General features: G+C 41.2%; 5 protein-coding genes across 8 annotated transcripts in view; 4 read left to right on the top strand and 1 right to left on the bottom strand.

The window, feature by feature from the left end:
- Positions 1–25,715, top strand: part of pfkfb1 (6-phosphofructo-2-kinase/fructose-2,6-biphosphatase 1) — a 54,513-nt gene extending 28,798 nt beyond the window's left edge. Inside the window, exons 1-14 of one of the 3 annotated variants that reach the window (XM_037103104.1) lie at positions 16,554–16,723; positions 20,608–20,733; positions 20,821–20,917; positions 21,085–21,151; positions 21,997–22,071; positions 22,618–22,674; positions 22,779–22,900; positions 22,982–23,189; positions 23,363–23,509; positions 23,630–23,734; positions 24,488–24,617; positions 24,717–24,779; positions 24,867–24,931; positions 25,365–25,715. In XM_037103104.1, the coding sequence (XP_036958999.1) occupies positions 16,672–16,723; positions 20,608–20,733; positions 20,821–20,917; positions 21,085–21,151; positions 21,997–22,071; positions 22,618–22,674; positions 22,779–22,900; positions 22,982–23,189; positions 23,363–23,509; positions 23,630–23,734; positions 24,488–24,617; positions 24,717–24,779; positions 24,867–24,931; positions 25,365–25,424 (1,374 nt within the window). In that variant the 5' untranslated portion in view covers positions 16,554–16,671 and the 3' untranslated portion in view covers positions 25,425–25,715. Of the gene's footprint in view, positions 1–16,553; positions 16,724–19,218; positions 19,363–20,607; positions 20,734–20,820; positions 20,918–21,084; positions 21,152–21,996; positions 22,072–22,617; positions 22,675–22,778; positions 22,901–22,981; positions 23,190–23,362; positions 23,510–23,629; positions 23,735–24,487; positions 24,618–24,716; positions 24,780–24,866; positions 24,932–25,364 lie in introns of those variants that run through there. The other 2 variants (XM_037103103.1, XM_037103105.1) reach the window with 2 other exon arrangements.
- Positions 490–4,047, top strand: LOC119022361 (P2Y purinoceptor 1-like). The gene has a single exon (XM_037103144.1). It carries the CDS (start codon positions 2,736–2,738, stop codon positions 3,720–3,722), a length of 987 nt encoding a protein of 328 aa, XP_036959039.1. The 5' UTR covers positions 490–2,735; the 3' UTR covers positions 3,723–4,047.
- Positions 4,677–6,374, top strand: LOC119022359 (P2Y purinoceptor 1-like). Its single transcript, XM_037103142.1, has one exon. The coding sequence runs from the start codon at positions 5,356–5,358 to the stop codon at positions 6,361–6,363; it is 1,008 nt and encodes a 335-aa protein (XP_036959037.1). The 5' UTR covers positions 4,677–5,355; the 3' UTR covers positions 6,364–6,374.
- On the bottom strand, positions 6,411–10,055 carry LOC119022337 (UDP-glucuronosyltransferase 2C1-like). 2 transcript variants are annotated; one of them, XM_037103093.1, is made up of 2 exons: positions 9,979–10,055; positions 6,411–8,324 (listed from the first exon to the last, which is right to left on the bottom strand). In XM_037103093.1, exon 2 carries the CDS (start codon positions 8,320–8,322, stop codon positions 6,712–6,714), a length of 1,611 nt encoding a protein of 536 aa, XP_036958988.1. In that variant the 5' UTR covers positions 8,323–8,324; positions 9,979–10,055; the 3' UTR covers positions 6,411–6,711. The 2 variants fall into 2 exon arrangements, with proteins under 2 accessions (XP_036958988.1, XP_036958987.1); XM_037103092.1 differs by lacking the exon at positions 9,979–10,055 and adding an exon at positions 8,503–8,754.
- On the top strand, positions 11,649–13,431 carry LOC119022362 (P2Y purinoceptor 1-like). The gene has a single exon (XM_037103145.1). It carries the CDS (start codon positions 11,692–11,694, stop codon positions 12,673–12,675), a length of 984 nt encoding a protein of 327 aa, XP_036959040.1. The 5' UTR covers positions 11,649–11,691; the 3' UTR covers positions 12,676–13,431.
- Positions 25,716–25,774: the final 59 nt, after the last annotated feature.

The following is a 25,774-nucleotide window of genomic DNA, read 5'->3' as shown; positions in this document are numbered from 1 at the left end:
CCAATATTCAAAATATGGAAAGAATGACTTTCTCGTTGAATCTACAGACCGATAAATATTTGCACTATTGGAAAAAATGGATTGTGTACATGTCCACAAGAGATGCTCATTGAGCTGTCATTATATTTGTAACTCCACCAGTATAGTGTCTGAATGGATGTATAGGTGACCAACTGTTTGTTCTATGTATTTCTGTATATTGTCTATGCGCTGTTTATAAAAATAAAGTACAAAAAAAAAAAAAGTTATTTGAGCTGTTTAAACAAGATACCATGTGCAGGAAGACCCTTTGTTCATGACTTTTTCAGACATGAAACTTCCCCTATTCTACCCATCCCTGTGAGGCAGTGGGCAGCCACAGTGTGGCGCCCAACAACCAACTACACTGGGGCCTTAGTCAAGAACAAAGTACAAAGCAGATTGTATTAATATTATATTTTGTAATGTAGCACAAATGATGGAACAATAAGCAAATGGACAAAGCTCACATGCATTTACAGAGATGACACATTTACAGCTGAGGGCTTCTAACAGGAAGTTTCATTTGAATGAATAGTAGATCATTTTTTTTCATCGCTCAAAAGCCAGTTTTGAACCAACTTCTTTTCAGAAGACAAAATCAATTACACCTCTTGGCCTCTTGTCAGCTTTGACTTAACAGTGGAAGAAACTAAAAATCACTGTTGTTACGTCGTTGTCGTTACACCCTTCCATGTCATGAATGAAACTATTTTTTTAAAAGTACACCTTAGCAGATTTTGCAGATTGTTCAGTCTTTTCACATTAAGATTTTCACTAACAACACCACACCACAACTTAACAAAAGGTAGTTTATTTAAATTGGTAGGAGGTTTTGGAGAGGATGGTAAAAGGGGGGTCGAGGTTGGTGGATGAAGAGGAGGTTTGAGTGGGGTGCAGATCGGCTGGACCGTCTATGAACCGGGAGGTTGAGACCCAGAATGGAGGTATGTCTCGATGGGTGTGTGTCTTGGTTGACATGGCTTCATCATACCTCAAAAGGTATTACTGGATTGTGCGAAAATATGCTTTGGTCGATATTATGGAGGCTGGCCGTGGGTGGAGCTGTGGAAGGCTTGGGAGGACTGCAGTCGAGGACTTGTGTACGTATGTCAGGATGGGTTTGTGAGGGCTTCGGTACGATTTGGTTGGAAGAAGAAGATGGGATGCGAGATTCCGAACCGGTCGGTCTTGCTCTGTGTGAGGTTCAATCGGAGGTAACTTGAGAGTGGACAGAGTTTCTGAGAGGGTAACGTGTTGAGACGGTCGTGACTGGATGTTGTGGAACTGGAGGCCGAAGCAAGAGGCCAAAGTATACCAGGATTGTACTTGGAAGATGGATGATCTGATTTCAAGGATTGTATGGGCGTTAGTGACAGAGCTGATTTGTTACGATGTCAACGGAGGGAGAAAGGAGGTTGCAGAGTGTGTGTGATTACTGGGAACTGCACCATCTGTTGTTGTATGATGGTGATTGTGAGCGGCTTGATGATGTCAACAACAGTGAGGTTGTGTGGGTGGATGAACTTTTCTGGATCATTCATGCCCAGAGAGGTGCGATATTTTGCATATTTTCCCTGGTTTAAATGACATGAGAATGAAACTGTATCATCTTCCATTATAAAGCTATCAATGTAAACAACTTTGTCTGCATTGTTGTGCAAAAAAACTACAACTCCATTGTCTGTGTGTGTTTAGTGTCTAGTGTTTTTACTGTGACAGAATATTAATATTTTTATTTTCCAAAATCTTTGTATTATTTTTCCCAAAGTGAATATAAAAACAGCAATGGTACATTGAGAATGTGCTTCACAGTCACAAGGATATCAGAAGAAGTCAGAAATTCCACCTTCAAACAGAAAGGATTGAATGTATGTGGCTGACTTACTCCTTGGGATTGGTCTGGAGGAAGAGCGATATAGCTCTGGATCGAGCCAGCAATTATAGTCCCCAGCCATGATTAAGAAACGGGATTCCAGCTTGAGAAACTTGGAAAATACCCATTCAAAAAAGGTGATATCATCTAAGTTTGGAGCATAAATGTTAACCAAGACAACAATTGTATCAAAAAAGTTTCCCAGACACAATTACAAACCTGCCATTATTGTCGGCGATGTAATGTGTTGTGAGTCGTTTTGAACAGTACATCTCTGGACACAAGAATGGATATGAATAAGTATGAATAAATATAAATGGTTTCTGATCATATTGTGATCAGGTTCTGTCAAACTGTGGCAGCACACAGAGTAAAATTATAACCTTCCCCATTCATTAAGATAATGAGCTGGTCTTGTTAGCCTGAACTAATTTTCTCGGGACATTGCCAAGATGGCAGCCGAGTGGCAAGACCCGGGACTTTGACCCAAACCCCCAGTCCCAAATTTCACCCACTCGCATCAGGTCACCCTATTTGCCCAATCAACGTAAAACAGCTGTTACATGTTTCCCCTGGCTATCTCTCACTTTTTTGTCTTTGAACATGGTGCAGTATGTAGGTGGACTGAAGTAGATTTTTACACCTTAAGACAGCAGTGCATCCTGTGACATCAACCCACCATCTGAAAATAACTTTTCTCAGTAATTGTGCAAAGATAAGGTTCTCAGAAGAGTGTCTGACAGGAACAAATCTATGTTGGTCATTTCCTCATTCTGTGCATCATTGCATACTTGTTTTACAGGATTTATAGCTGCTTTTTTTAGAAGGAGACTGAAGGAGAATGAATAAAACCGCTTGTCCTCGTGTCAGCTTTGACTTTACAGGCAGATTCCTGCCTCCTGTTTACATCTTAGTGTTCATCGTTGGTCTGATAGCCAATGGATGGGGACTGAAGTCTCTGTTGCATGACTGGAAGAAACTAAAGATCATCAACGTATTTGTTCTCAACCTTGGACTTACAGATGTTTTGTACCTGCTCACACTCCCATTTTTGGTGGTGTACTACTTCATGGGGAGTAAATGGATCTTTGGAGAAACATTCTGCAAGATAACAAGATTCTGCTTCAATGTGAATCAATACGGCAGCATTGGATTCCTGACTTGTATAAGTGTGTACAGATACCTGGCCATTGTTCATCCAGTGAAAGTGATTGGAAGATTAACTTTCACCCGTTCTGTGATGATCTCGGTCATGGTCTGGCTGTTGGTGAGTGTTCAAAGTCTTCCAGACATGTTCTTCACCAAAACACATAGAAACAACACTGAAAAATGCTTTGTTACCACGCATAACGACCACGTTGAGGATTACCTGAAATACACTCTTGGATGGACCCTTACTGGGTTTTGTATCCCGTTCCTCATCACACTGGGCTGCTACGGACACGTGGCTGTAGTTTTATGGACATGGAAGAGGAATGATAAGGTACTGAAACAGAGAAGCTTGAAGTTGATGTTCATTTTGATTCTTCTCTTCTCTGTCTGTTACATCCCCTATCATGTATTCAGAAACCTCAACCTCTGGTCAAGAGTTCTTACCAAACAGGGGATATGTTATAAATGGTATAACGGAGTCTACATTGCTCGTCAGATAAGTCGTGTCCTTGTGTGTCTGAACAGTGCTCTCAACCCTCTGGTTTACCTCCATGCACATGAAGACGTTCCTGCTCAGCTCAGACAGAAGCTCCAGAAAGTTCGTCAGATGTTAAACCATCAGTTTTTGTCAAACCCCAGCAGAAGGCCTTCTGCACCGACTGTAGACGAACTGTAACACAAGAAAAACTTGTTTTTTTTCTAACACAAGTATGTTTAAAAGTATAGGTCATAATTTTATTTCTAACACATATGCTGTGCAAATAAGAAAGGGAGGAGGATGACTTAAAACATAATTTTTAATCATTGTGTTAGTTTATTTGTGTTTAACCACTTCTACGGTATACTTATACTGTAGAAGTGTTAATTTACTGTGAATTTTAAAGCTGTGTGCTGTAATGAGTAATATGGGACTAAATTCAATCTAGAGATTAAATAATTCATTACAAGTTTGTAAGTGTTGCAGCAAAGGAAGTAGACACAAATTATTACTGTAAGAGATCATCAGTTTATGATGAATCCAAATGTTTAGGCATTTGTAAATGTGTCACTAAGGCATAGATCTTTTATTCTGTCTTTGTTCAAATACAGTGATTTGGTACAAAAGATTGAAAATGTATCTGCTTTTTTGCATAACCACAAAGCTGAAAATAAAAAAAAGTGTTTATAATCACATATAACAATCCAATGTTTCATTTGAATATAAAAACAGACGATGGAGAATAAATCATTTTTACCAAATGTTTACTGTTGTTTTAATAAAGTTAATGTGATTACTTCAACATTCTGTACATTCATTTGTCATGTGCTTGTGCATCATTGGCTCATGCTTCTTCTTATCTTATTATTCTTATATGAAATACACATTTTACCAATGTACTTCATTCCATGTGCCTTAGCTACAAATACAAGAAATATGACATTCACCCCCCTGCTCACTGAAGCTTACATTTGTCTCATGTTTAACCTGTAAGATCCCTTTGTTCCTGTCTTTTTTCATCATATGTGATGTGAAATTAGCAGATTTCCACACAGTTATGGAGAAAATGAGAGTGAGTTGTGGTCATAGCTCTGTTGCTTACAGCTCTGTCGGTTGAACACTTTGTCACACTGCATGGCAAATGAGGAGGCTGTACCAGCATTTGGTTAAAAAGAAGAGGGCTGTTTATTGTCACATCATATTCAATACAACCCAGAGAAAATTCTATGTATTCTATCCATCCCTGTGAGGCAGCGTGGCACCCAACAACCAACTAGAACAACTGTGGTAGAATAAAGTAAAAATCATCAACATGTCGTTACACCCTTCCATGTCATGAATATTATCACTAATCTGTAATTTGTGTTCTAAAACTATAGTCATGTAATGAGCTGCATGATAGAATTCTGAAACAAACAATAAACACTTGATGGTTTAACTCTGAACTAACATATGAAACTTTTTTTTGAAGTACACCTTAGCAGATCATGTAGATTGTTCAGTCTTTTCACATTAAGATTTTAACAGAAAAGGTTGAGCACAAACTCTGCCCAGTAGCTCTAACCACAAGACCACATCCCCCCTGACATGTCAGAAGAAGTTTTATGTTGTGCTTTTTAAATGACTGAATAATGAGCAGTGCTTCTGCGCAAAGAGCAAAATGGACAAAGCTTGCAACAATCTTATATCTGAGGTTGAGACAGGAGGGCTTCAACCAGGAAGTCATCTTTGAACAAATTGTCTGTGTTTTCTACCACCTCTCATAAGACAGAGCACCCACAAATGAAAAGGTGAACAAGCTAAATTTTTTTTACTAAATTCCTGTCAGAAGATGATGAATAAAACCGCTTGTCCTCGTGTCAGCTATGACTTCACAGGCAGATTGCTGCCTCCTGTTTACATCTTAGTGTTCATCGTTGGTCTGGTGGCTAATGGATGGGGACTGAAGTCTCTGCAGCACAACTGGAAGAAACTAAAGATCATCAACGTGTTTGTTCTCAACCTTGGACTTACAGATGTTTTGTACCTGCTCACACTCCCATTTTGGGTGGTGTACTACTTAATGGGGAGTAAGTGGATCTTTGGAGAAACACTTTGCAAGATAACAAGATTCTGCTTCAATGTGAATCTATACGGCAGCATTGGATTCCTGACTTGTATAAGTGTGTACAGATACCTGGCCATTGTTCATCCAGTGAGAACGATGGGAAGAATAACTGTCACCCATTCTGTGATGATCTCGGTCATAGTCTGGCTGTTGGTGAGTGTTCAAAGTCTTCCAGACATGTTTTTCACCAAGGCACCTAGAAACAACACTGGAAAATGCTTTGATACCACGGGTAATGTCCACGTTGAGAATTACCTGAAATACAGTCTTGGATGGACCCTCACTGGCTTTTGTATCCCGTTCCTCATCACATTGGGCTGCTATGGACACGTGGCTGTAGTTTTATGGACACTGAAGAGAACTGATAAGGTACTGAAACAGAGAAGCTTGAAGTTGGTACTCATCATGATTCTTCTCTTCTCTGTTTGTTACATCCCCTATCACGTATTCAGAAACTTCAACCTCTTGGCAAGAGTTCTGCTCAAACAGGGGATATGCCGTAAATGGTATAGTGGAGTCTACATTGCTCGTCGGATAAGTCGTGCCCTTGTGTGTCTGAACAGTGCTCTCAAACCTCTTGTTTACCTCCATGCACATGAAGATGTTCCTGCTCAGCTCAGACAGCAGCTCCAGCAAGTTCGTCAGATGTTAAAGCGTTTGTTTCCATCAAACTCCGGCTGTTTGCCTGTAGCACACACTGCAGATGCAGATGCAGAAGCTAACACAAGTTAGCGTGTTTCACAGTAAGAGAGAGGGTGAAAAAATATAACAAAGCATTGTTAAACTTTTTCATGATGCACTTTAATTGTCATATGGCAAAGTTGTAAAGATCACAAAATAAGCCCCTTGTAAATGTATTTGTATTTGCAAAAAGATAGTTCAAAAGAGAGAATAGTAAATAATTTGAAAATGTGAAAGCTTCAATGGAATAAGTATTTCCATCAGATTGCCCCTAATATATTCATCTAAGTCCTATACATTGATCCCTGTCATAATGTCATTGTTTCTGTACCATTGTAAGTTGCTGGTCTGTTTTTTAATTTTATTGTCAGTATCCAGCTTGTTTAATCATCAGGTTATCTATTCATTTTTGGATTTGGATGTGGGCTTCATGATTCTCATCAAACCTCTTATTAGACCTCTGAAGGAAACCCAAAGTAATGCCATGATCAGTAGACCAAAGGCTAGAAAGACCGCCATAACATCTAGACAGTGATAGGCATACCATGGCAATTTGTATGACTCAGTGCGCAAATGTGCTGCTCCCTTGTGCCTCATGACGTGCTCTATCCAGAAAACTGCACTGTCCAAGGGCTTCATCGGTTTGTCATGATGAAGTTGTGACAGTTTGTGCATATTCTGTTTGTATGGCTTCTCTGGGTCGAGAATATTCTTCAGAGCGCTTGTCATAGACTCAACATCCAGGGTTGCCACTTCAACAGTCTCAGCGACCCCACGGGCCTTCAAACGCATCATGTTGTCATCCTGGTCAAAGATGAGAGGAATGCCCAGGACTGGGACACCATGGTACATGGCCTCGTAAAGTCCATTTGTACCACCGTGTGCAACAAAAACTTTAGTTTTAGGATGACCAAGTATATCGTTTTGAGGCAGCCATTTAACCAGCATGGTGTTGTTCCCCAGAGTGGTTGGTCTTTTCCCAATGTGTCTCCACAAGACCTTCTGAGGGATGTTGGCAAATGCTGAGGCGATGATCTCCGATATCTCAGGGCCGAGGTCACCCAGCAGAGTCCCCAGTGTCATGATGACCACCCCATGTTCACCAGAACTCTGCATAAATTCTTCTAAATCTGATGGAAGAGGTTTTGAGGGCTTCCCCTGGAACCCTCCGATACAGACAACATTGGGCATGGTGGGACGAGGGAACTCAAAGGTAAAGTCGGTCCGCATTAGCCAGAGATCACTTCCCTGCATGAGAGACATGACGCTGACATCGGGTCCAAAATACTGATCGCACACAGCCTGGTAAGGTGGATTTGAGACATAGTGGTACATGTAAACCAACATGCTGTGACGAATTATATTACTGACTCTCTGGAAAAAGTCCATCTTGTCAGAATACTGGGAGAACAGCTGGGGGATGTAGGACAGAGGAGAAGGAGCAAAGGCAAAGTGTGCATCTCCATTGAAAAGCCAGCGAACATTGAAAACCATGGGAAGCTGGAGATAGTGTGCCAACAGCACGCCTCCTGGAAATGCAGGGTCCATCAGACAAAGATCAAATTCGGCTTCCTTTAGCTCTTTAATTAGTGTCTTATTCTCGAAAATGTTGATGACCAGTTTTGCCACGTCTTTCTGGTTCTCCCCCAGCATGATGAAAAGATTCCTGTAAGACTCTAGAAACGCCCATAGTGAGCCTTTTTTCCGACGGATCTCTATTGACCTCTTCAAGAAATTGGTCATGACGTCTTGGCTCTCAATGTTTTGGGACTGTTCCTGGGTGAGGGTGATGGAGGTATAATGTGGTGAGAATTCAGACACATACCAACTGGTGGAGGTACGTAGCACCGTTATTTGATGGCCCTCAGAATGAAGAGCCTCCACCAAGATTTTCATGTTAATCCAGTGACTCCCATCTAAGGGGTAAACCAAAATTTTTCCACCATCGCAAGTGAAGCACAGATTTGCTGAAAAGAGCAGTATGAATGCCAGGGCTGGATACGACCTCATCACTGTAGAAGACAGAGAAAACTTATTGAACACATATTTGCAGTTCATGCAGTGCTCAAGCTGCAGGAGAACTCTAAACATGAAATCCCATTTTACCATCTTAAAAAGTTACACAAAACAAAAATCTCAGAGATTAGCTTTAAAATTTTGACAATAAAAAGTGCATTTATCTTCACTCACATTTAACAGCCTGACTGAAATGGTAATCCTCGGATGTTACCAACATTGTCTGGTATTTATGTGTTGTCATTTTCACTGCCATTGTCATTTTGCCATTGCCATGCGTGCCATTCCTCACTAGCTTACAGCTAATGTACATTAAGGTAACCTGGTTGTATGGGTACAAGTCTGAATGATTTTGCTCATCTGTAATAAGCTTACTATTTGCTAACATTTTCACACATCACCTTTTTAGGTTAATGATGTTGTGTTTAGGTGACACTTATTCTGTTGCCACTGAGTGGACAAATCTATAGTTGTGTTATCAACTTCTTTTGGTCTCCACCAACATATAAAACAACTTTTAAACTCTCAGCCTCACTCTGTAGGCTATTGTGGTAGCCTAAAGTGAGTTAATCAATGCATGTATGCCTAAAACAGTGGCCTGCTGCAGCAATTCAATAAACATGATGGTTGTACAAAGAAAATTATGGTAATTTTTATAAGGAAATATACAGAATTGCATTTTTGTCATTGAATTACTTCTTTGCTTCCCTATTAATGTTTATGTATGGTTATACTTTTGCATAAGAATAAACATTTCATAAAAGTGAACTACATGTGTCTCCTTTAACCCTGACAGGGTTTACAAAAAAAAAAATCAATGTGTGTGTGTGTGTGTGTGTGTGTGTGTGTGTTCAAATGCATGTGTGTTTGTTTAAATGCCTGATGAGGTCCATGCATCCAAATGTAAAACCTCTTACCAAAATGTTCTCATTTGCTCCACATCTGCAGAAACATAAATCTTAAATGTTTAATTTTAATCTATTCATGCTGCATTCATTGTAAGTCTTCTGCTTCTTGTCTTTTCTCAATCTGACCATCTGCTATATTTTGCTCTTTGTACAGCCATTCAGCATTTTTTTTTTCCTGGAACTGTTTGACTGACTACTACCTCGTGCACTTGAAACATCACTCAGTCAAGCATTAGGTGTGTATTTTTCAAGGATGAAGTCTTCACAGTGCACACATAATGTTAACGTTTAATGAAATGTAAAACATTAAATTAAACTAAAAGTAAAGCAAACAGATGTAACATGTCAAACACTTTCTCAAATAAAATCTATGATTCATCTGCTCTGAAACTTCTGTCCACGCAGCAATTCACCTATCTTAAATTGTAATTTAGGGCACAACCACAAGCAATTGCAAAGTTGTAGCAGACAGGATGTAGCAACACCAGAGTCTTCTATCAGCCCCTATGATCAAACATCAAGTAGAAAGGTTCAAGAATTTCAACACAAGAGAGATTTAAATTAGCAACAGATACAATATAGATACAAAGTATTCTAGAATGAAATATGTATTTAATATATGAGACCATCCATGATGATATGAAATACCTCTGTACCTCAGTAAAGTACCTCAAATTTTGGACAGAAACCACATTGTTCTTAAATAATTAAGCACCCAAGTCTGTGAAATAAAGCTCCTCACCTCAGCCTCTGTGACTTCTCCCTCTAGCTCACTGAATCAAATGTCTGCAGTTATGGTGCAAGTCAATGTATTACCCTGCATGTCCCCGCTGAACCATCCTTTCTGCTTACTGTTTGTCTAAGCAATTGTTATCATACAGATGTCCTCCCCAAGACCCTGCACGCGGATGTTTTGCTGTTATGGCTCTTTTGCTTCTGTTCCATACACCATTGAGATTATTTTCATGATTTTGGATGAAACATTTCAGAGAATTGTTAATGCAGAATTTTAAACATGTACAGATGTAGGTGTTTCCTTATCAAATAACACAGAGTTGCTGCTAACTCAGTTGGTAATTCATTCATGGGGTGTTCCCCTTTTTGCATGGATGAATTTTGCACCAGAGCACAGGACCAGGCATCTTTCCAACCAGTAGTTAACATTTGGCACTGTTACAGTTTCCTTTTTTACCCCATTGAGTAGCAAGACAACATTTGCCTATTGGATACAAACACCATCTTCAATCTTGATTCAATTCCCATGTCCCAAGAAACAAAGGCAAACTCAAACAGAAGAAGAGAATCAGTGCGTTTACATGCACAGCTTAGTCAGATTACAGCTATAGTTCGACTACGCTACTCAATCAGGCGACTACGATTGTCCGAGTATACATGCCGGTGAGAAAATTGTATTACTGGCTCAAGCATGTACGCTACCAGTATGCTAGATGGCGCTGTACCCATTTCAACTAGTGGTAACAGAGCGACCTCCGGCTGACCTCTTTACATCACCAGCTGCCTCGGCAGTTCAAGAAAGATGGCGTACGAAGAGCGAGGAGAAGCTACATCTTTGTACATTTGTACAATTCTTTAAAGCCTTTTGTGGCTCCAGAATGGGCGGTTACAAAGTCTGATTAATTGTCTCCAATTACTTACAGTCAAACTATATGTCTTAATTGTATTGGACTCAAGAACAATGCCACATAACATGGTGATTTAAATGGCAGCCAAGGAGTGCAAAAACTATTGAGTCCCCTCAGAGTTTCCATCTCTTGGTCAGGGCATGTTAGCTTGACGTGTTGTTGCTGTTCTGAGTGGTTTGCAGTGCCTTTCCAAACTGCATGATAAAAATGACTGAGCCGTCACATACTGTATTAGTAGAAGTGAAACAGGTGTTGAAGCAGGTCTGAAACTATAAACTTCCCATTTTTGTGAAATCACTTCTGTATCAGACAAGCTATTCATAGCCTCCCATGTTATGAATAATATCATGCACCTGTATTGTGTTAAAACTGTCGTCACTTGAGCAGCTACATGCTTGAATTCTGGCACAAACATTAAACCACTGAATTGTTTTATCTTGGTATTAAGGTATGTACAACCTTTTTAACAGTCCTTTAGCAGATGATCTAGTTATTCATGTAGATAGTCTGCTCATACGAATTATCTAAAAACATAAAGTTCAACACAGCCTGCTCAGTATCTCTAACCAGAAAACCACATCCACCTTGATATGTTGATCAAATGATAGAATAAATGTAATGGTTGTGGAGGTGGTAAGGTACATGCACATGTTGAGATGTGACAAAAAATGTGTGATCAGTGATCTCAGACTGAGCGTTTAGGTGTCAGGGCTTAGTACAGGAAGTCCTGCTTTCTTTCGACTCTCACAGGGCTCCAACAAAAGGAACAGGTCTACCAGCTAGAGCTTGTACTGACTTCCCTCTCGAAGACAATGAATTACACCGCCTGTCCTCGTGTCAGCTTTCCCTTTGCACACAGATTCTTACCTCCTGTTTACATCTTAGTGTTCATCGTTGGTCTGATAGCCAATAGATTGGGACTGAAGTCTCTGCAGCACAACTGGAAGAAGCTGGGTAACGTCAATGTGTTTGTTCTCAACCTTGGACTTACGGATATTTTGTACCTGCTCACACTCCCATTTTTGGTGGTGTACTACTTCATGGGGAGTAAATGGATCTTTGGAGAAACGTTCTGCAAGATAACAAGATTCTGCTTCAATGTGAATCTATACGGCAGCATTGGATTCCTGACTTGTATAAGTGTGTACAGATACCTGGCCATTGTTCATCCAATGAGAGCGATGGGAAGAATAACTGTCACCCGTTCTGTGATTCTTTCGGTCACAGTCTGGCTGTTGGTGAGTGTTCAAAGTCTTCCAGACATGTTCTTCACCAAAACATACAGAAACCTTACTGGAAAATGCTACGATACCACGGATAACGACCATGTTGAGGAGTACCTGAAATACAGTCTTGGATGGACCCTCACTGGGTTTTGTATCCCGTTACTCATCACACTGGGCTGCTACGGACACGTGGCTGTAGTTTTATTGACACTGAAGAGAACTGACAAAGTACTGAAACAGAGAAGCTTGAAGTTGTTGCTCATCTTGATTCTTCTCTTCTCTGTCTGTTACATCCCCTATCATGTACTTCGAAACCTCAACCTCTGGTCAAGAGTTCTTACCAAACAGAGGATATGCCATGAATGGAATAACAGAGTCTTCGTTGCGCATCAGATAAGTCGGGGCCTTGTGTGTCTGAACAGTGCTCTCAACCCTCTGGTTTACCTCCATGCACATGAAGATGTTACTGCTCGACTCAGACAGCAGCTCCAGCAGGTTCGTCTGTCTTTCCACCGTTTGTGTGACTCTGGCCATGTGCCTGTGTCACAAACTGCAGATGAAAGATTATAGTTAATACTGTAATATCAACTTTTTAGTTACAAATATCTAAAACCACAGCTACTTAATACCGTGATGCAGCTGTCTATCACATCTTTTAGTGTAAAATGACTAAAGTGTGGATTAATTGTTAGTCATTCTTTGAAGTATTTTATTTTTTTTGCTGGAATAATGCTTTTGCTGTACTGGATGATGTTTGTTTTTTTATTCTTTTATCATTCAGTGACAAAATGCTTTAAATAAACAGAAAACTCAGAAGATGATGCATTGATGATGATGTGTCTCTTTTAGAACAGGTCTCTCAGACATCGCCAGACCAGAAAAGAATCACAAGCGGTTGTTTATCCAGTTTAAACCTTATTTCAAAGATGTGAACAGAATCAAGTTGAATTTGGGAAATTTCAGACACATCAGGAATTATTTAACTACGGAGGCCTCAAAGTTGTACGTCAATGCTGTGATTCTCTCACACATGAACTATTCCTTATCAGCTACACACAGATGGGTACGATTACATTAGGATCAATACAGACACCTTTATAAACAAAATCTGAATTCATCTACCAGAAAGATAGTTGATGGTCAAACACTGATGCTTTTTACTGGTGGCAGGTGGACTGAAAGATCAACTTTCTGTATCCAGAATTGCTTTAAAAAGTTGCATCATGTTGCTTTAATCCTCGTGAAATTTCTTTCTGCTCTTTGCCTCTGAATAAACATTTGACATGTGACTTGTCTTATCTAAATCTGACCTGTGACATTTTGCTCTTCGTGCAGTGCCTCTCCATCATAAAACCAAAGTGGGAAAAAAAACACATTTTTGGTAACTCATGCTTTTAATAGTTCCATTCCAATGGACACAGAGTCCGAAGGGGTTAATGTGCGCTCAAAAATATAATTAGCCTACATGTAAAATATAAATGCTGTTTGACTAAAGTTAAAGCAGACCCATATAACATGATAAACACTGCAGTCTCCAGCACTGAAGCTATGATTCATCTGCTCTAAAAAGTTTTTATTTCCGTGACAGAAATTCACCACATCTTTCACTAAAATTTAGAGCAGGCACACACAGTTTCAAAATGCAGCACACAGGATATCGCAAAACCACAGTGTGAATCCACTCCCAAACCAAGCTGTATTTTAGATTTTTGAGGTTAAATGTCAAGTGAAATGACACAAGCTTTGTAAATAAACCCACATTTTTGGTTTTAAGATCTGTCAGCACAAACAGGGTTGTTATTAGCAGCACTAGTTGAACCAACAATCAGCAGCACCGAGTTTGTAGGAAAACAGCTCCTTACCTCAGACGGTGTCACTTCTCTCTAAGACCCAAAAAGAATCCAGTGTGTGTTATGGCTGATTTGCTTCCCAACACAAACACCATCTGGAAATAATGTCACACTCTTCCAGAGGGCAAAATGTCACTGCAGTTTTTTAAAGCGGAGCTTAAGCTCCAACCAGTCAGATGCATTCCAACCCAGCTGCTTTTGTAGCATGTGCAGTTCTTTAAATGTATATTTTTGTCATATTGACTAAAAGATATTCACAAGAATGAGGAACAACACAGAAACGGTCTGATTATTTGCCTAGTTGAATTGTTATACTGCTGTCACAACAGTGTTTCTGGTTAGGGTTAGTTTTTTTTCTCCAAGTAATCAGCGTAAAGGCCCCATTTGTACTCGGTTGTACACTGGAAAGACTGTGAACCACTGGCTGTGTGAGTGATGTTGCCTGCAAGCCTGCATGGCCAGTCATCTCCACGCAAGCTAAGGGTTTGCTTTTTTTCATGTCAGTGTCACTATGAACCATTTATATCACTTTTGTGCTATGACCTGAGTGATTGACTTTAAATAACTTTACACTTACCACACTTACCACAAATCTGACACATTTTACCTTTCTGTTTTCAGACCACAGCTTAACAACAAGGAGTGTCAAGGAGCCACAAAAATGACAAAAAATAACAATACCAAGATAAAAGCCACAATCTTATTACTTCCTATATAGGTGGGAGCTATAATAGCTATAATATAAAACACGAGGTTATTCTCTGGCTTACTTTATCTGTTTCTTTTTTAAACCGTCAAGTACAATGCCGGAATAGAGGAGGACTCTTTTGTCTGACCCAAGTCCAATTAACTAATCATTGCAGTAATCCAGTTTTGATGAAACAAAGGTGCAGATTAGGGTCACTGCATTAGTCTTGATTAGAGAAACCTTGTTGCGCAAGTGAGAAAAGGCGATTTTGCTGAGAGTTCGGGTCAAATGTAACTCTAAAATTCTCAGCTGTTGAACAAGATTTACTACTATTTGATCAAATTGGTGTCAAACAGGTTAACCACACAAGAGCCAGGAGTTGTGCTTTTATGCAACATGAATAGGGAATGTGGGTTAAATTTGGCTATCAATAATAGTTAATGATTATCAGTGAACATTGAACATATTTCTGTTTAAATAGAGTGTAAAGGCTGGCAACATCCACTCTTGTACAACATTAAATAGACAGCACGTAGGTTCATAAGTCTTTCATTTAACACATAATATAATACTTTGAACAGAGACTGGTTGATAATTATTCAGAGAACCTGGCTCAGGATGTGGTCTCTTAAGGTTTAACCACAGAAGTCTTAAAGTTAGAGGTGTTGATTTTCTCTAAGTCATACATTAACAATATTAAGCATTTGCTCTCCCAGATATGACCAGAGATCTTTAAAAGGTTCAGCTTGACTGGGGTCAAGGTGGCAGGTTGATCTCTTAGCCAAGATGTCATGACAGAGAGAGAAAGAGAGAGTCACATGTTGCCTCCATGTTGAAAAAATGGTAGATAAAACGTGATAGAGTTCTCTCTCATCACTGTTAATATATCACGACTTTAGGCCCACTGATGCCCTTCTCTTTTTTTTTTTTTTTGATATGATAATCAGTCAGTATTAGTGGTGTAATTCAAAAATGTAGGGAAAGATATAACATCCATAGTCATAATGTTGTACCGCAGGGTATCTGACTGATAGTTGGTGTTATGAATATCTCACTGAGGAGAGCATATTAATTAAGTTAGTCCACTCCAAATCCTCAATTACTATAAATAGAAGTTTATGTCAACAAAACAGTCTATTCAACTATTTTCTTTAAGAAGGACCAAATTTGAAAAAAAAAAAAAAAAAAAAAAAAGTGAAATGCCAGGGTGACTTACACATTCCCTCTGTCTGACCTGTTTTTGTCTTGGCTTTGCTGATTGCTTTTTCCCCAAATTGAAAGAGAAACATTACATATACAACAATACAGAAAAAAGCACTTCCCCCTTTTAATATCAGAAGTAGTTTGACTGTTTGCTTGAACAGCTTGGGTTAAAACGTTTGAAGGAAATAATGAATGAACAGGCTGATTAGCTGATTAACAAAATGATCAGAGGGCTGGAATGAGGTTGTTAAAGGGCTGCACTCGGTTCACCAGGTCTGCAGAAGAAGTAGCATGTAGTATGAATTTGGAATATGCCATATGTCTTCCACATTTAAGGCACCATGATTGTTCTGTATGTTACCAAAAAGAATAAACACAGCAGTGCATGTATGACACGTTTAGTGGCTCTGCACAGCTGATATCAAGGCCCACACTGCTGTTAAAAAGCAGACATGGACTGCATGTGATTGTCGTCTATGAGCACAAGTGTTGTCAAGTCTCCCTGTGCAACAGCAATCACCTCCTCGGCGACCTTTGCACTTGTTATGGCACACCCTCTGAGAGCTGCTTCAACCTTCCATGTGTGTACGTTGTGAACTCTGGCCCTGGCAAACATTAAAGGACAAGCCCAGTGTGCTGCTATCATATGTCCATGTGTCGTGAAAAGACAGGGCTCGGGGTGGGGGTGGGGGTGGGGGTGGGTAGAGAACACTTTGGCAGAGGGGTTTAGTTTCTTAAAAAAGAGCACAAGATCTGTCGCCACCGGCTACATAATCCAGTGGGTCGATTGTGCCGCTGGTTTCTTCATTGGAGTGTCGCAACAGAATGGAGCTTCCCCAGCTGGAACACGTGAGGCTCCGCAGGTGTGACAGCGCAGGTGAGATCACGGACGACCCGTCTCTGCAGAGCGCATGCCAAAACAAAGCATAAAGCAAACCGAGCAGCAGGCTTTCTGCTAATATGTGACATATTCAGGCTGGCTGAGAGCAACATAAAAATAGACTAGATGTGCTGCCATGTAACGCTTGGGAGCAAACGCAGTCACCTCCTCGAGTGAAGCAACTGCACAAGAAGCATATAACTTATAAAAAATAAACAGAGGGTGTCCTGGTTTGTCAGCTAAATGTTGGACTTAATTGTTCATTCATATTCCTCTCACGTGTTTTGTGTACTGGGGATAAATCCTTGAAAGACACACGTGCATGCATGAGTGATAACGTGTGCGTGACCTTATGACACTGTAAAACACACACCAAACCTAAACAAAGACACGCGGACATAAGAGGACTTAATTCTGCCAGCTGATCGTCAGGAAAAGAAAATGTTTTGTTTCATGTATTATTTCAGATGCACTGAAAAACTTTTGTGATGCTTCATGTGTGGATGGGATGTGAGAGAGGGGAGATAGTGGCTGTTGTGTGGGAGTGTGTTGTGTGTCTCTGAATGTATCTGGTCTCAAATTACATGCAGTGGTGAAAAGTAGCCAAATACATTTGCTCGAGAGTTGCTTTCTGGTGAGGTTCAGCACCACTCTCACATCTGTGCATTACATATATTTGAATATACGTCATACATCGGATCGAATAATTGAGATGTAGCTAATTAAAACCAAAGATCATCTTGCAATGGGATCATACCAGTACACATGCTCACATTCTGACCCATGAGTGCTCAGTATTTATGGGTCGGACAGCAAACGTCTTTAAAGCTGGCCTTCATTTTTATCTCTGCTGTGATGCTATTGTGTTGACAACCTCTCTCCACAGACAGACAGACATATAAACACATGGCAAATTACTCTAAACCACATCTGTGGTATTTATCACTCATAGAAGTGTCTCCGGGATCACAAAAGTGGTCCAAGGGGCGCAAAGTTCAGCAAGACTACATCACAGCTTCAGAGGTGTTTAGTTGAGATAAAAATGGGTGATGTTGTCTGAGCAAGAAGGAGGGAGGTTGAAAGGTCCTTCACTTTACACCCCCAGCCCATTTTGGTTGGAGGTTTTACATCGCTGTATCAAAGCGTGAGTCTTGACCATCCACCTTATTGTAGCTGTTGTTTTCATGTTGTGAGTCAATCAGGGGTGTGTCCAGAACTCCAGTGGGGCTCTGAGTCACGTGGCGTCAGCATGACGTATGTGCACATGCAGGCTTTTTTTCATAGCTTTAATTCCCAACACAGTCTCACTGTTGTCTACTGCCTTTACTTTTTCCCCCACAATACCTTGAATTCATTTTACTGATACTTGTATCCAGTAAATCTTAAAGGGAAACCGAACAGTGCGTGAGATCAAACAAATATAATATGAAGCTATGATACTTCATTCTTTAAATCCTCAGAAAGAAATTGTACGGACACAACTACAATATGTTCAACAGAAGAAATAAAACAGTTGGTTCACACAAAGGTCCAGCCTCCAACTGGGCGGAGAGCCAATCACTGTTTAGGATAATGGGTCGGCATCTGGCCAATCAGATTTCAGAGGCTGCCCTTTGGGACACGCCCCTGCTGTTTGTGTGTGTGTGTGTGTGTGTGTGTGTGTGTGTGTGTGTGTGTGTGTGTGTGTGAGTGTGTGTGTGTGTGTGTGTGTGTGTGTGTTATCAAGGTAAATGGTAAGTTTAATACCATTAACAGTTTCACATATTATTGTAAAAATGATCCGGATGTAAAAGATAAAATCTTGTTTTATATTAAAGTGCTCAACAGTAAAAATAGTTTAGATCAGCTCCACTCAACAACTACTTACTATAATATAATAGCATAACTATAAACACTAAAAAGTGTATATGAGTGCTTTGACTTTCACACCACAACTCCCCAATAATTGTGAAAAAAATGATACCATATGGGGGTGTAAGGGGCCTTTACGTCTCTCAGCATCCTGAAGGGGGTAAAGTCAGAGAGTGTGAGTGTGAGGTCCACGGCTCAGGGGTATCCCAGATTTAAAGTTAAGTTTAAAACTGCCCTCTAGTGTTCAGACAGAAGAAGCACCACTCCACACCAGGCTTCAATAAACTGCTTGTTCAGAACCAACTGTGCTCATCTGAATTCATGAGAGGTCACCCTTGTTATACTCGTCTCACGTGACTGTTGCCCTTATCCCGACGGAGGAACCAGCTGTGTTGCCGCAGCGCATGTACAGAACAGCAGATCTGAGTGCTTCTCTGCTGTCTGACATCACCACAGAGATTTTAGCAGCTCCCCTTATGCCTTCTAATTCGTGAGACAGATGGAGAGGCAGACGAGCAGCATGGCCTCAGGTCCTCCCCCTGCTGCCTACCAAGTACCTCTCCTTAGCAACAGTCAGCTGACCTGCAGTAGGTAGTGTTTAGTGAAGCACACATGCACACAGATAATAGAGCTGTGTGCCTCAGTCGTTCGCCCTCACTCCTCCACCTCAGGCCTCATGGCTCTCACCATTAACACGTCCACAGAGCAGAAAAAACTCACACAGACTCCTCTGCTCAAGATCTGGGTGCCATGGATGGGCTGCAACTTGAACCGCAGGAGAGGATGTAAGTGCAGCGACAAACCTGCTCAGCTTGTGTTGGAGGTGATCAGGACTCGTTAGCTTCTCTGTCTTGTTGCTGTTTGCTCTGCCTCTACTTTAACTCACTTCCTGTTTCAGCAGATTAAGCCAGCCTTTGCTTGAACACTCCCAGCAGTCATTGTTGTGTTTCATATTGAATCCTCTCCTCATGTTGCTTCAGGACTCGGCTCAGTCCTGCCAGCTGATGCAGGTAGGCAGGCAGCAGTCTGAGAGACAGAGGAGTCAGCTATGGACGTCAGCCAGGCTGGACCAAGCCAGGTCCGAGCTGGCTCACTGTTCAGTGTCTGACGCTGTCCTTTGAGCATTTTGCTGACGCAGCATTCTCCATTCATAATCGAACAGCCTGGAGGCTGACACTCTCCCCGTCCCTGTATAGACACACACAGGGTACTTTAGCTAACTGGCAGGTACCCCTGCACTCTGCCTTATAAATTACTGGCAGAGACAGACGGGTATGCAACAACTGGGTCATGATGACTGGGTAAGAAACATACCCTGCTTTAAAAAATCTTTTCAGACTTGTCAGTTTCGTGTGGAAATGTATGAACACCAAATGCTGATTCTTCTTTCGAGTAAATAGTATTTCATTATAAAGCTTCTCTACACTTTTATTTTTTCTGACCTATATTTGTCCAGTAAAACTAATAGTTTTATTCTGAGACTGACATTTTGACACACTTGGAGATTCGGAGTGTTTGGTCCTGCGATTGTCAGACATATTGCTCAGTAACATTATTCTGCTCTGGTGGTTTCTACGATGTGACTACCTGAGGAGAGGAAGCGTCTCGTTTGCAAATTTCTACAACATTTTACAAGTGATTGTTTCATTGTTTTGAATTGTTCATTGATCAGATTTGGTTTGTGGATGTTTGGACAGCTTCCTGTGTCGAGACATGCTGCCGAAGACAGGCAGATAAGCCGTGTGACTCTCTACACTAGTTTGCTCGACTAGACATTTGAGCTGCACCTCGGAGCTCTTATTCTCTGTCCTAATGAAGATTACCTCGGCAGGGACACGCACACAACACGCATCCTGCAGCACTGAGCCTCAGAGACTGACACTGGATTGAATTTGACTATTTGAACACAAGGCTGATGCTCCTCTGCTGAGCGATGTGTCACATTTGCAACAATCATGCGCAATAATTTAAACATCGGCAGCATTCAGATGTTCATGCTTTCTGTTACTGTGTGTTTGTCTTCATCTCAGCCTCGGTGCCTCAGTTCTGTAACTCTCCCACAATGATTGTGATGGTTGGACTGCCAGCCAGAGGGAAGACGTACATCTCCAAGAAGCTCACTCGCTACCTGAACTGGATCGGAGTGCCTACAAAAAGTTAGTGTTCAAGGTGAATCAGACATTCAATGCCATTCGTTTTTTTTTTTCTTATTCTAAAAAGTTGTTTTTTCTTCTTCTCTTCAGTGTTTAACGTGGGCCAGTACCGCAGGGAGGCTGTCAAGATCTATAAGAACTTTGAGTTCTTTAAAACTGATAATGAGGAGGCCATGAGGATCCGCAAGTAAGATGGATGATACATACATACTTACAGACAGAACAGAATATTACTATTATTATTTTGTAATTTGAGTTTTCAGTGATCTGATTAGTTTAAGTTGTCATTTTGACATATTCATATTTCACAGTTCTTGCTCCTTTGCCAATGTGAATGTACCTTCTCTCTCTCAGGGCCTGTGCCTCCGCTGCCCTCAAAGACGTCTCTGTTTACTTCTCAAAGGAACAGGGACAAGTTGCCGTGAGTAAGAGGACAACTGAGACTGTCCCTCCAATCACAATAAAACACACTGATTCATTATTTAGTTGTAGTTTGTTGTGTGTGTGTGTGTGTGTGTGTGAGAGAGAGTTCTCCTCTACACTTCCTCAGTCAAGTCTCACTTAAAGATTTTACTGCTCAGCCCATGAGAACCTCCTGACGTCATCAGGATTATCATAGTTTAGACTTTGGGACTTTGTTATTTATCTACATGTGTTTATATGAATGTATTCAAAACAGATAGTCTGTGTTACAACATGCAGGTGGGGAGGAAGTTACAAGGCAGCCAAGGTCTAATGAAAAGCATTATCAGCTTGCACAATGCTAATTATAGTCTCTAGTGTTTATTGGAGTGTGAAAGATTGTAGGGACTGACAGCCAGGGTACGTCTGTGACACAGATTTTGACCATTTTAGAAAAACATCTCTCCAAAGTTTCCTAAAATCCCAGGAGTGTCTTTTAAGGGTTGAGATTAAGGTCATTTTGAAGAGAAGCTTCTCCCCAAAGGAATACACTGTATATTACCTGTATATTACTGTATTACTGCAGCATTGAGTTGTTGAAAGATAAATAATAGAATTAAATTCATGTGTGCAGAAAGATGATTATTAGCAAGTGAGAAATGACTGATGGTTTTAAAGAGATCTGTTGTCGTGCTCTCCGTTATCTTTGTTGTTAAATGTCGTACATCAAACTTTATCAATGCATTTTATTCTGTATCGTATTGTTTTGTATTGTATTTAAGTGTGTAACAGCACAACATATTCTATAATTCAGATGCTTGATTAGTAATCATTAAATGTACTTATTTATCCTGTTCCATCCAGGTGTTTGATGCTACCAACACCACCAGGGAGAGGAGGGCGATCATTAACAGTTTTGCAAAGGAGAAGGGCTACAAAGTGAGTGTGTGTGTGGTTTTGTGATGAGAAGGACGATACTACTCTCATATCAGTCCTTTGAATTGAAGCTAGAGCCAGCAGGCACTTAGCATAGCTTAGCATAAAGGCTGGAAGCAAAGGGAAACAGTTGCCTGGCTCAGTCTAAACGTAACAAACGCTTCATGTCTCGTTTGTTTAATCCACACACAAAAAAAAAGTGACAAGTCTTAGTGGCGGTGACAGATGGGCATGACTAGTTCCTGGCTGGGTGCAGTGCCTTCCTGGAGACTCCGCTGGTTGCCTGGCAGACTCACAATGACAACAATACTCCAGACTCGACGTTTTGATACCTTTGAAAAGAGCCAGGCAAACGTTTCCCCCCCCTTCCTTCAAAGCAGAGTCACTCTTAACAATCTCCCAGCTGTAACTTTACATACAACAAGACATTAGAGAAATATAAACTGCGAAAAGTGTATTTGTTAAACTGTGAAACACAAACACATGGTCACAAGAAGAGGATAAAGGATGTATTTCACAATACATTTTTGAACGATTTCTTGTATGCAGGTGTTCTTTGTGGAATCAATCTGTGACGACCCAGAAATCATTGCGGAAAATATTAAGGTGAGTTTTTTTAAAAATTTTATTTCAAAGTTTCTGCAGGCTGGGACGATGTGTTCTCGCTCAAATCCAAATCACTCACTCCAAATCTGCCTTTTCCTTTCCAGCAAGTAAAATTTGGGAGTCCAGATTACGTGGACCGGGACATTGACGAAGCCATGGAGGACTTTATCCAGCGCATCGAGTGTTACAGAGCCAACTACATATCTATAGATGACGAGAAGGACAGGTACCCATGATGCTTTTCTTTGTGAGCAATTAAAAAGAGAAGTATCGTCATTTCTGACAATTTAATGTTCCCTTTGAACAGGAAGCTCTCCTACATCAAGATCTTCGACGTGGGCAGCAGGTACTTGGTGAACCAGGTGCAGGACCATATTCAAAGCAGGATAGTCTACTACCTCATGAACATCCACGTCACACCGAGATCCATCTACCTGAGCCGCCACGGAGAGAGCGAACTCAACTTATTAGGACGCATTGGTGGAGATTCAGGCCTCTCACCCAGAGGACAAAAGGCAAGTAGATTACACAGGGCTGAATCGTTTTATGCAAAGTGTAAACAATAAAAACTATTGGCATCACTGTTGCAAAGTCTGAAGCAACAAAGTTGTCTACTGCAGGTTTAATGCAGTAAAAGACGGGTTCAAAACTGCTTTTAACACATACAAATTGCACACATTGTTTCCAGTATGCCAACGCCTTGGCGACCTTCATCAAAGGTCAGAAAATCAATGACCTGAAGGTGTGGACGAGCCACATGAAGAGGACCATCCAGACTGCAGAGGCTCTGGGCGTCCCGTACGAACAGTGGAAGGCCCTCAATGAGATAGACGCAGTGAGTACACCTCCACGTCTGCAAACACAGTCCTTCAAACAGAAGTCGCACTTAAGCTACAAGAGCAAACGCTCACATGTTCTTTTTATGGTGATGTTAATGTGACTCCTCCTCACTCAGGGTGTGTGTGAGGAGCTAACCTACGAGGAGATTCAGGAGAATTTCCCAGAGGAGTTTGCACTCAGAGACCAGGACAAGTATCGTTATCGTTACCCCAAGGGTGAGGTAAGGGCTCGTCGTGACGTTGTTTTTTTTTTTTTCCATCTAACCATTAAAGTATCACCATGGCATTTCAAGGAGCACTCTGTTGACACTCACACAGCCACACACACACTTGCTGTGTCTCAATTCAGGGGCTGCATCATTTGGAGGCCGCATTTGAAGTCCAATTACATCATAATGCCGCACAAGGGCTGTCCCAATTCGAAGGCTCCTCCAAATGCAGCCCACAAACGTGGCCTTCTTTTCCCTCTTTTTGGAGGATGCACCGCTACTATCCTTCGTGGCCTCACGTATCAAAAAAGAAGAAAGATTGAGAGAAAATGGCGATATCGCATGGTGTAGATCGTCACTTTCCCGGGCCTGGGCAGCAGAAATCGTGACGTAAAACAAGGTTAAAACATCTGGTGACGCAACCAGGAAATGCTCTGAAGGCTAGACCGTCCCATTAAATAACAGCTGACGTGGTTAGCAAGGTCTCTCTGAAGGGCTCGTCTTCGAAGACCGCAAAGGCCGGGTCCTTCGAAGGATGCAGATCCTGAATTGAGACACAGCAACAGTCACACCTGCTAAATGTAAACTTCAGAGACATTTATTATGAGAGGCTGAGAATGAGGTCATGTAGGGTCACTTAAGTGTTGTACGGTGTGCAGGCTCGTAAAATGGCCTGAGAAGACAGGACAGAGTGAGTCTGATGTGATGAGTCAGAACGAGGCTGAATAATTGATGAACCCCTCAATTACTTTGTCTCTCGTCCAGTCCTACGAGGACCTTGTCCACCGTCTGGAGCCGGTGATCATGGAGCTGGAAAGGCAGGAAAATGTCCTGGTCGTCTGCCACCAAGCTGTTATGCGCTGCCTGCTGGCCTACTTTCTAGACAAACCTGCAGGTACAGAAATTCAGTTTGCATGGACTCAGTTCTCTTCTTGTAATATCTCGACATGATAGCATGTGATATTAATAATCTTATTCTTGCATCTCTCTGAAGATGAGCTGCCTTATCTCAGATGCCCACTTCACACAGTGCTCAAACTCACACCAATAGCCTACGGTAGGTGATAAATGTTTGTGTGGTCTCATATATGAATCTGCAAATCTAAATCCTGCCCTGACAGTCTGTGTGTCTCTTTAACTGCAGGGTGTAAAGTGGAGCCGTTTTTCCTCAACATTGAAGCGGTCAACACACACAGAGAGAGGCCGGGGGTAAGTTTCCACAAGCACACATTTGTCATAATAGATACTTACCTCTGCCAGCTGTCGGCTCTGTGGGATGTTGCATACTGTGCGTCTGATGGCAGGCAGTGACGTTTTGAATCTGTTGCTGTGTCCGAAATCACTCACTGCTCCCTATGTAGTGCACTACATAGTGATTACGCCATTTTGTAGTGCTGTCTGAATGTCCTTCCTCCATTTCACATAATCAGAAGTATAAACCATCAGCTAGAAGAATGGCTCTTTCTATATTCTTAAAGCCTGCCATCAAGTCAGATTGTGAACATTAAAACTAATTCTGTGGCAGAGTGTATGCCTTGGTGAGTCTCACAGCCTGAGGAAGAAGCTGCTCTTTAGGATAATATTCTGCAGATCATAAGTAACACATACTTTGTGGTTAAAAGTTGTGTTCCTGTTGTTACAGAATGTGGACATCAACAGAAACCCAGATGAAGCTCTGCAGACCGTCCCCGACCACATATAGATGCCGGTTGTTATTTTTGCAAAGAGGCCTACAATCATATATGAAACTCCATGTGTTGCCACTCATTAGCGTCACTTAATTATACCCCTCCGGCTGAAGGTTAATTGCGTGACGACAGACGATGCAGGACGAGATGAGACGGTGGAGATGTCCTCCGCCTGGTGGAGCCTCAGCAGGAGATTCTGTTTTCAACATGTCTGTGAGATGTTCCTGTGTCTTATCTGACTAGACTTTGCTCTCCACATTTTGAAAGTGTCAAATTGTTTACAAATGATTTAGAAAAAAAAAAAACACACACACACAATGCACTGTGTTTTGGGATTTAGAAGATAAAACGTGGGGAAACGTAG

Source organism: Acanthopagrus latus, chromosome 7, assembly GCF_904848185.1.
Source record: "Acanthopagrus latus isolate v.2019 chromosome 7, fAcaLat1.1, whole genome shotgun sequence".
Classification (NCBI taxonomy): domain Eukaryota; kingdom Metazoa; phylum Chordata; class Actinopteri; order Spariformes; family Sparidae; genus Acanthopagrus; species Acanthopagrus latus.
Note: the sequence above shows the minus strand (reverse complement) of the source record. Positions and strands in the feature narration are given on the sequence as shown.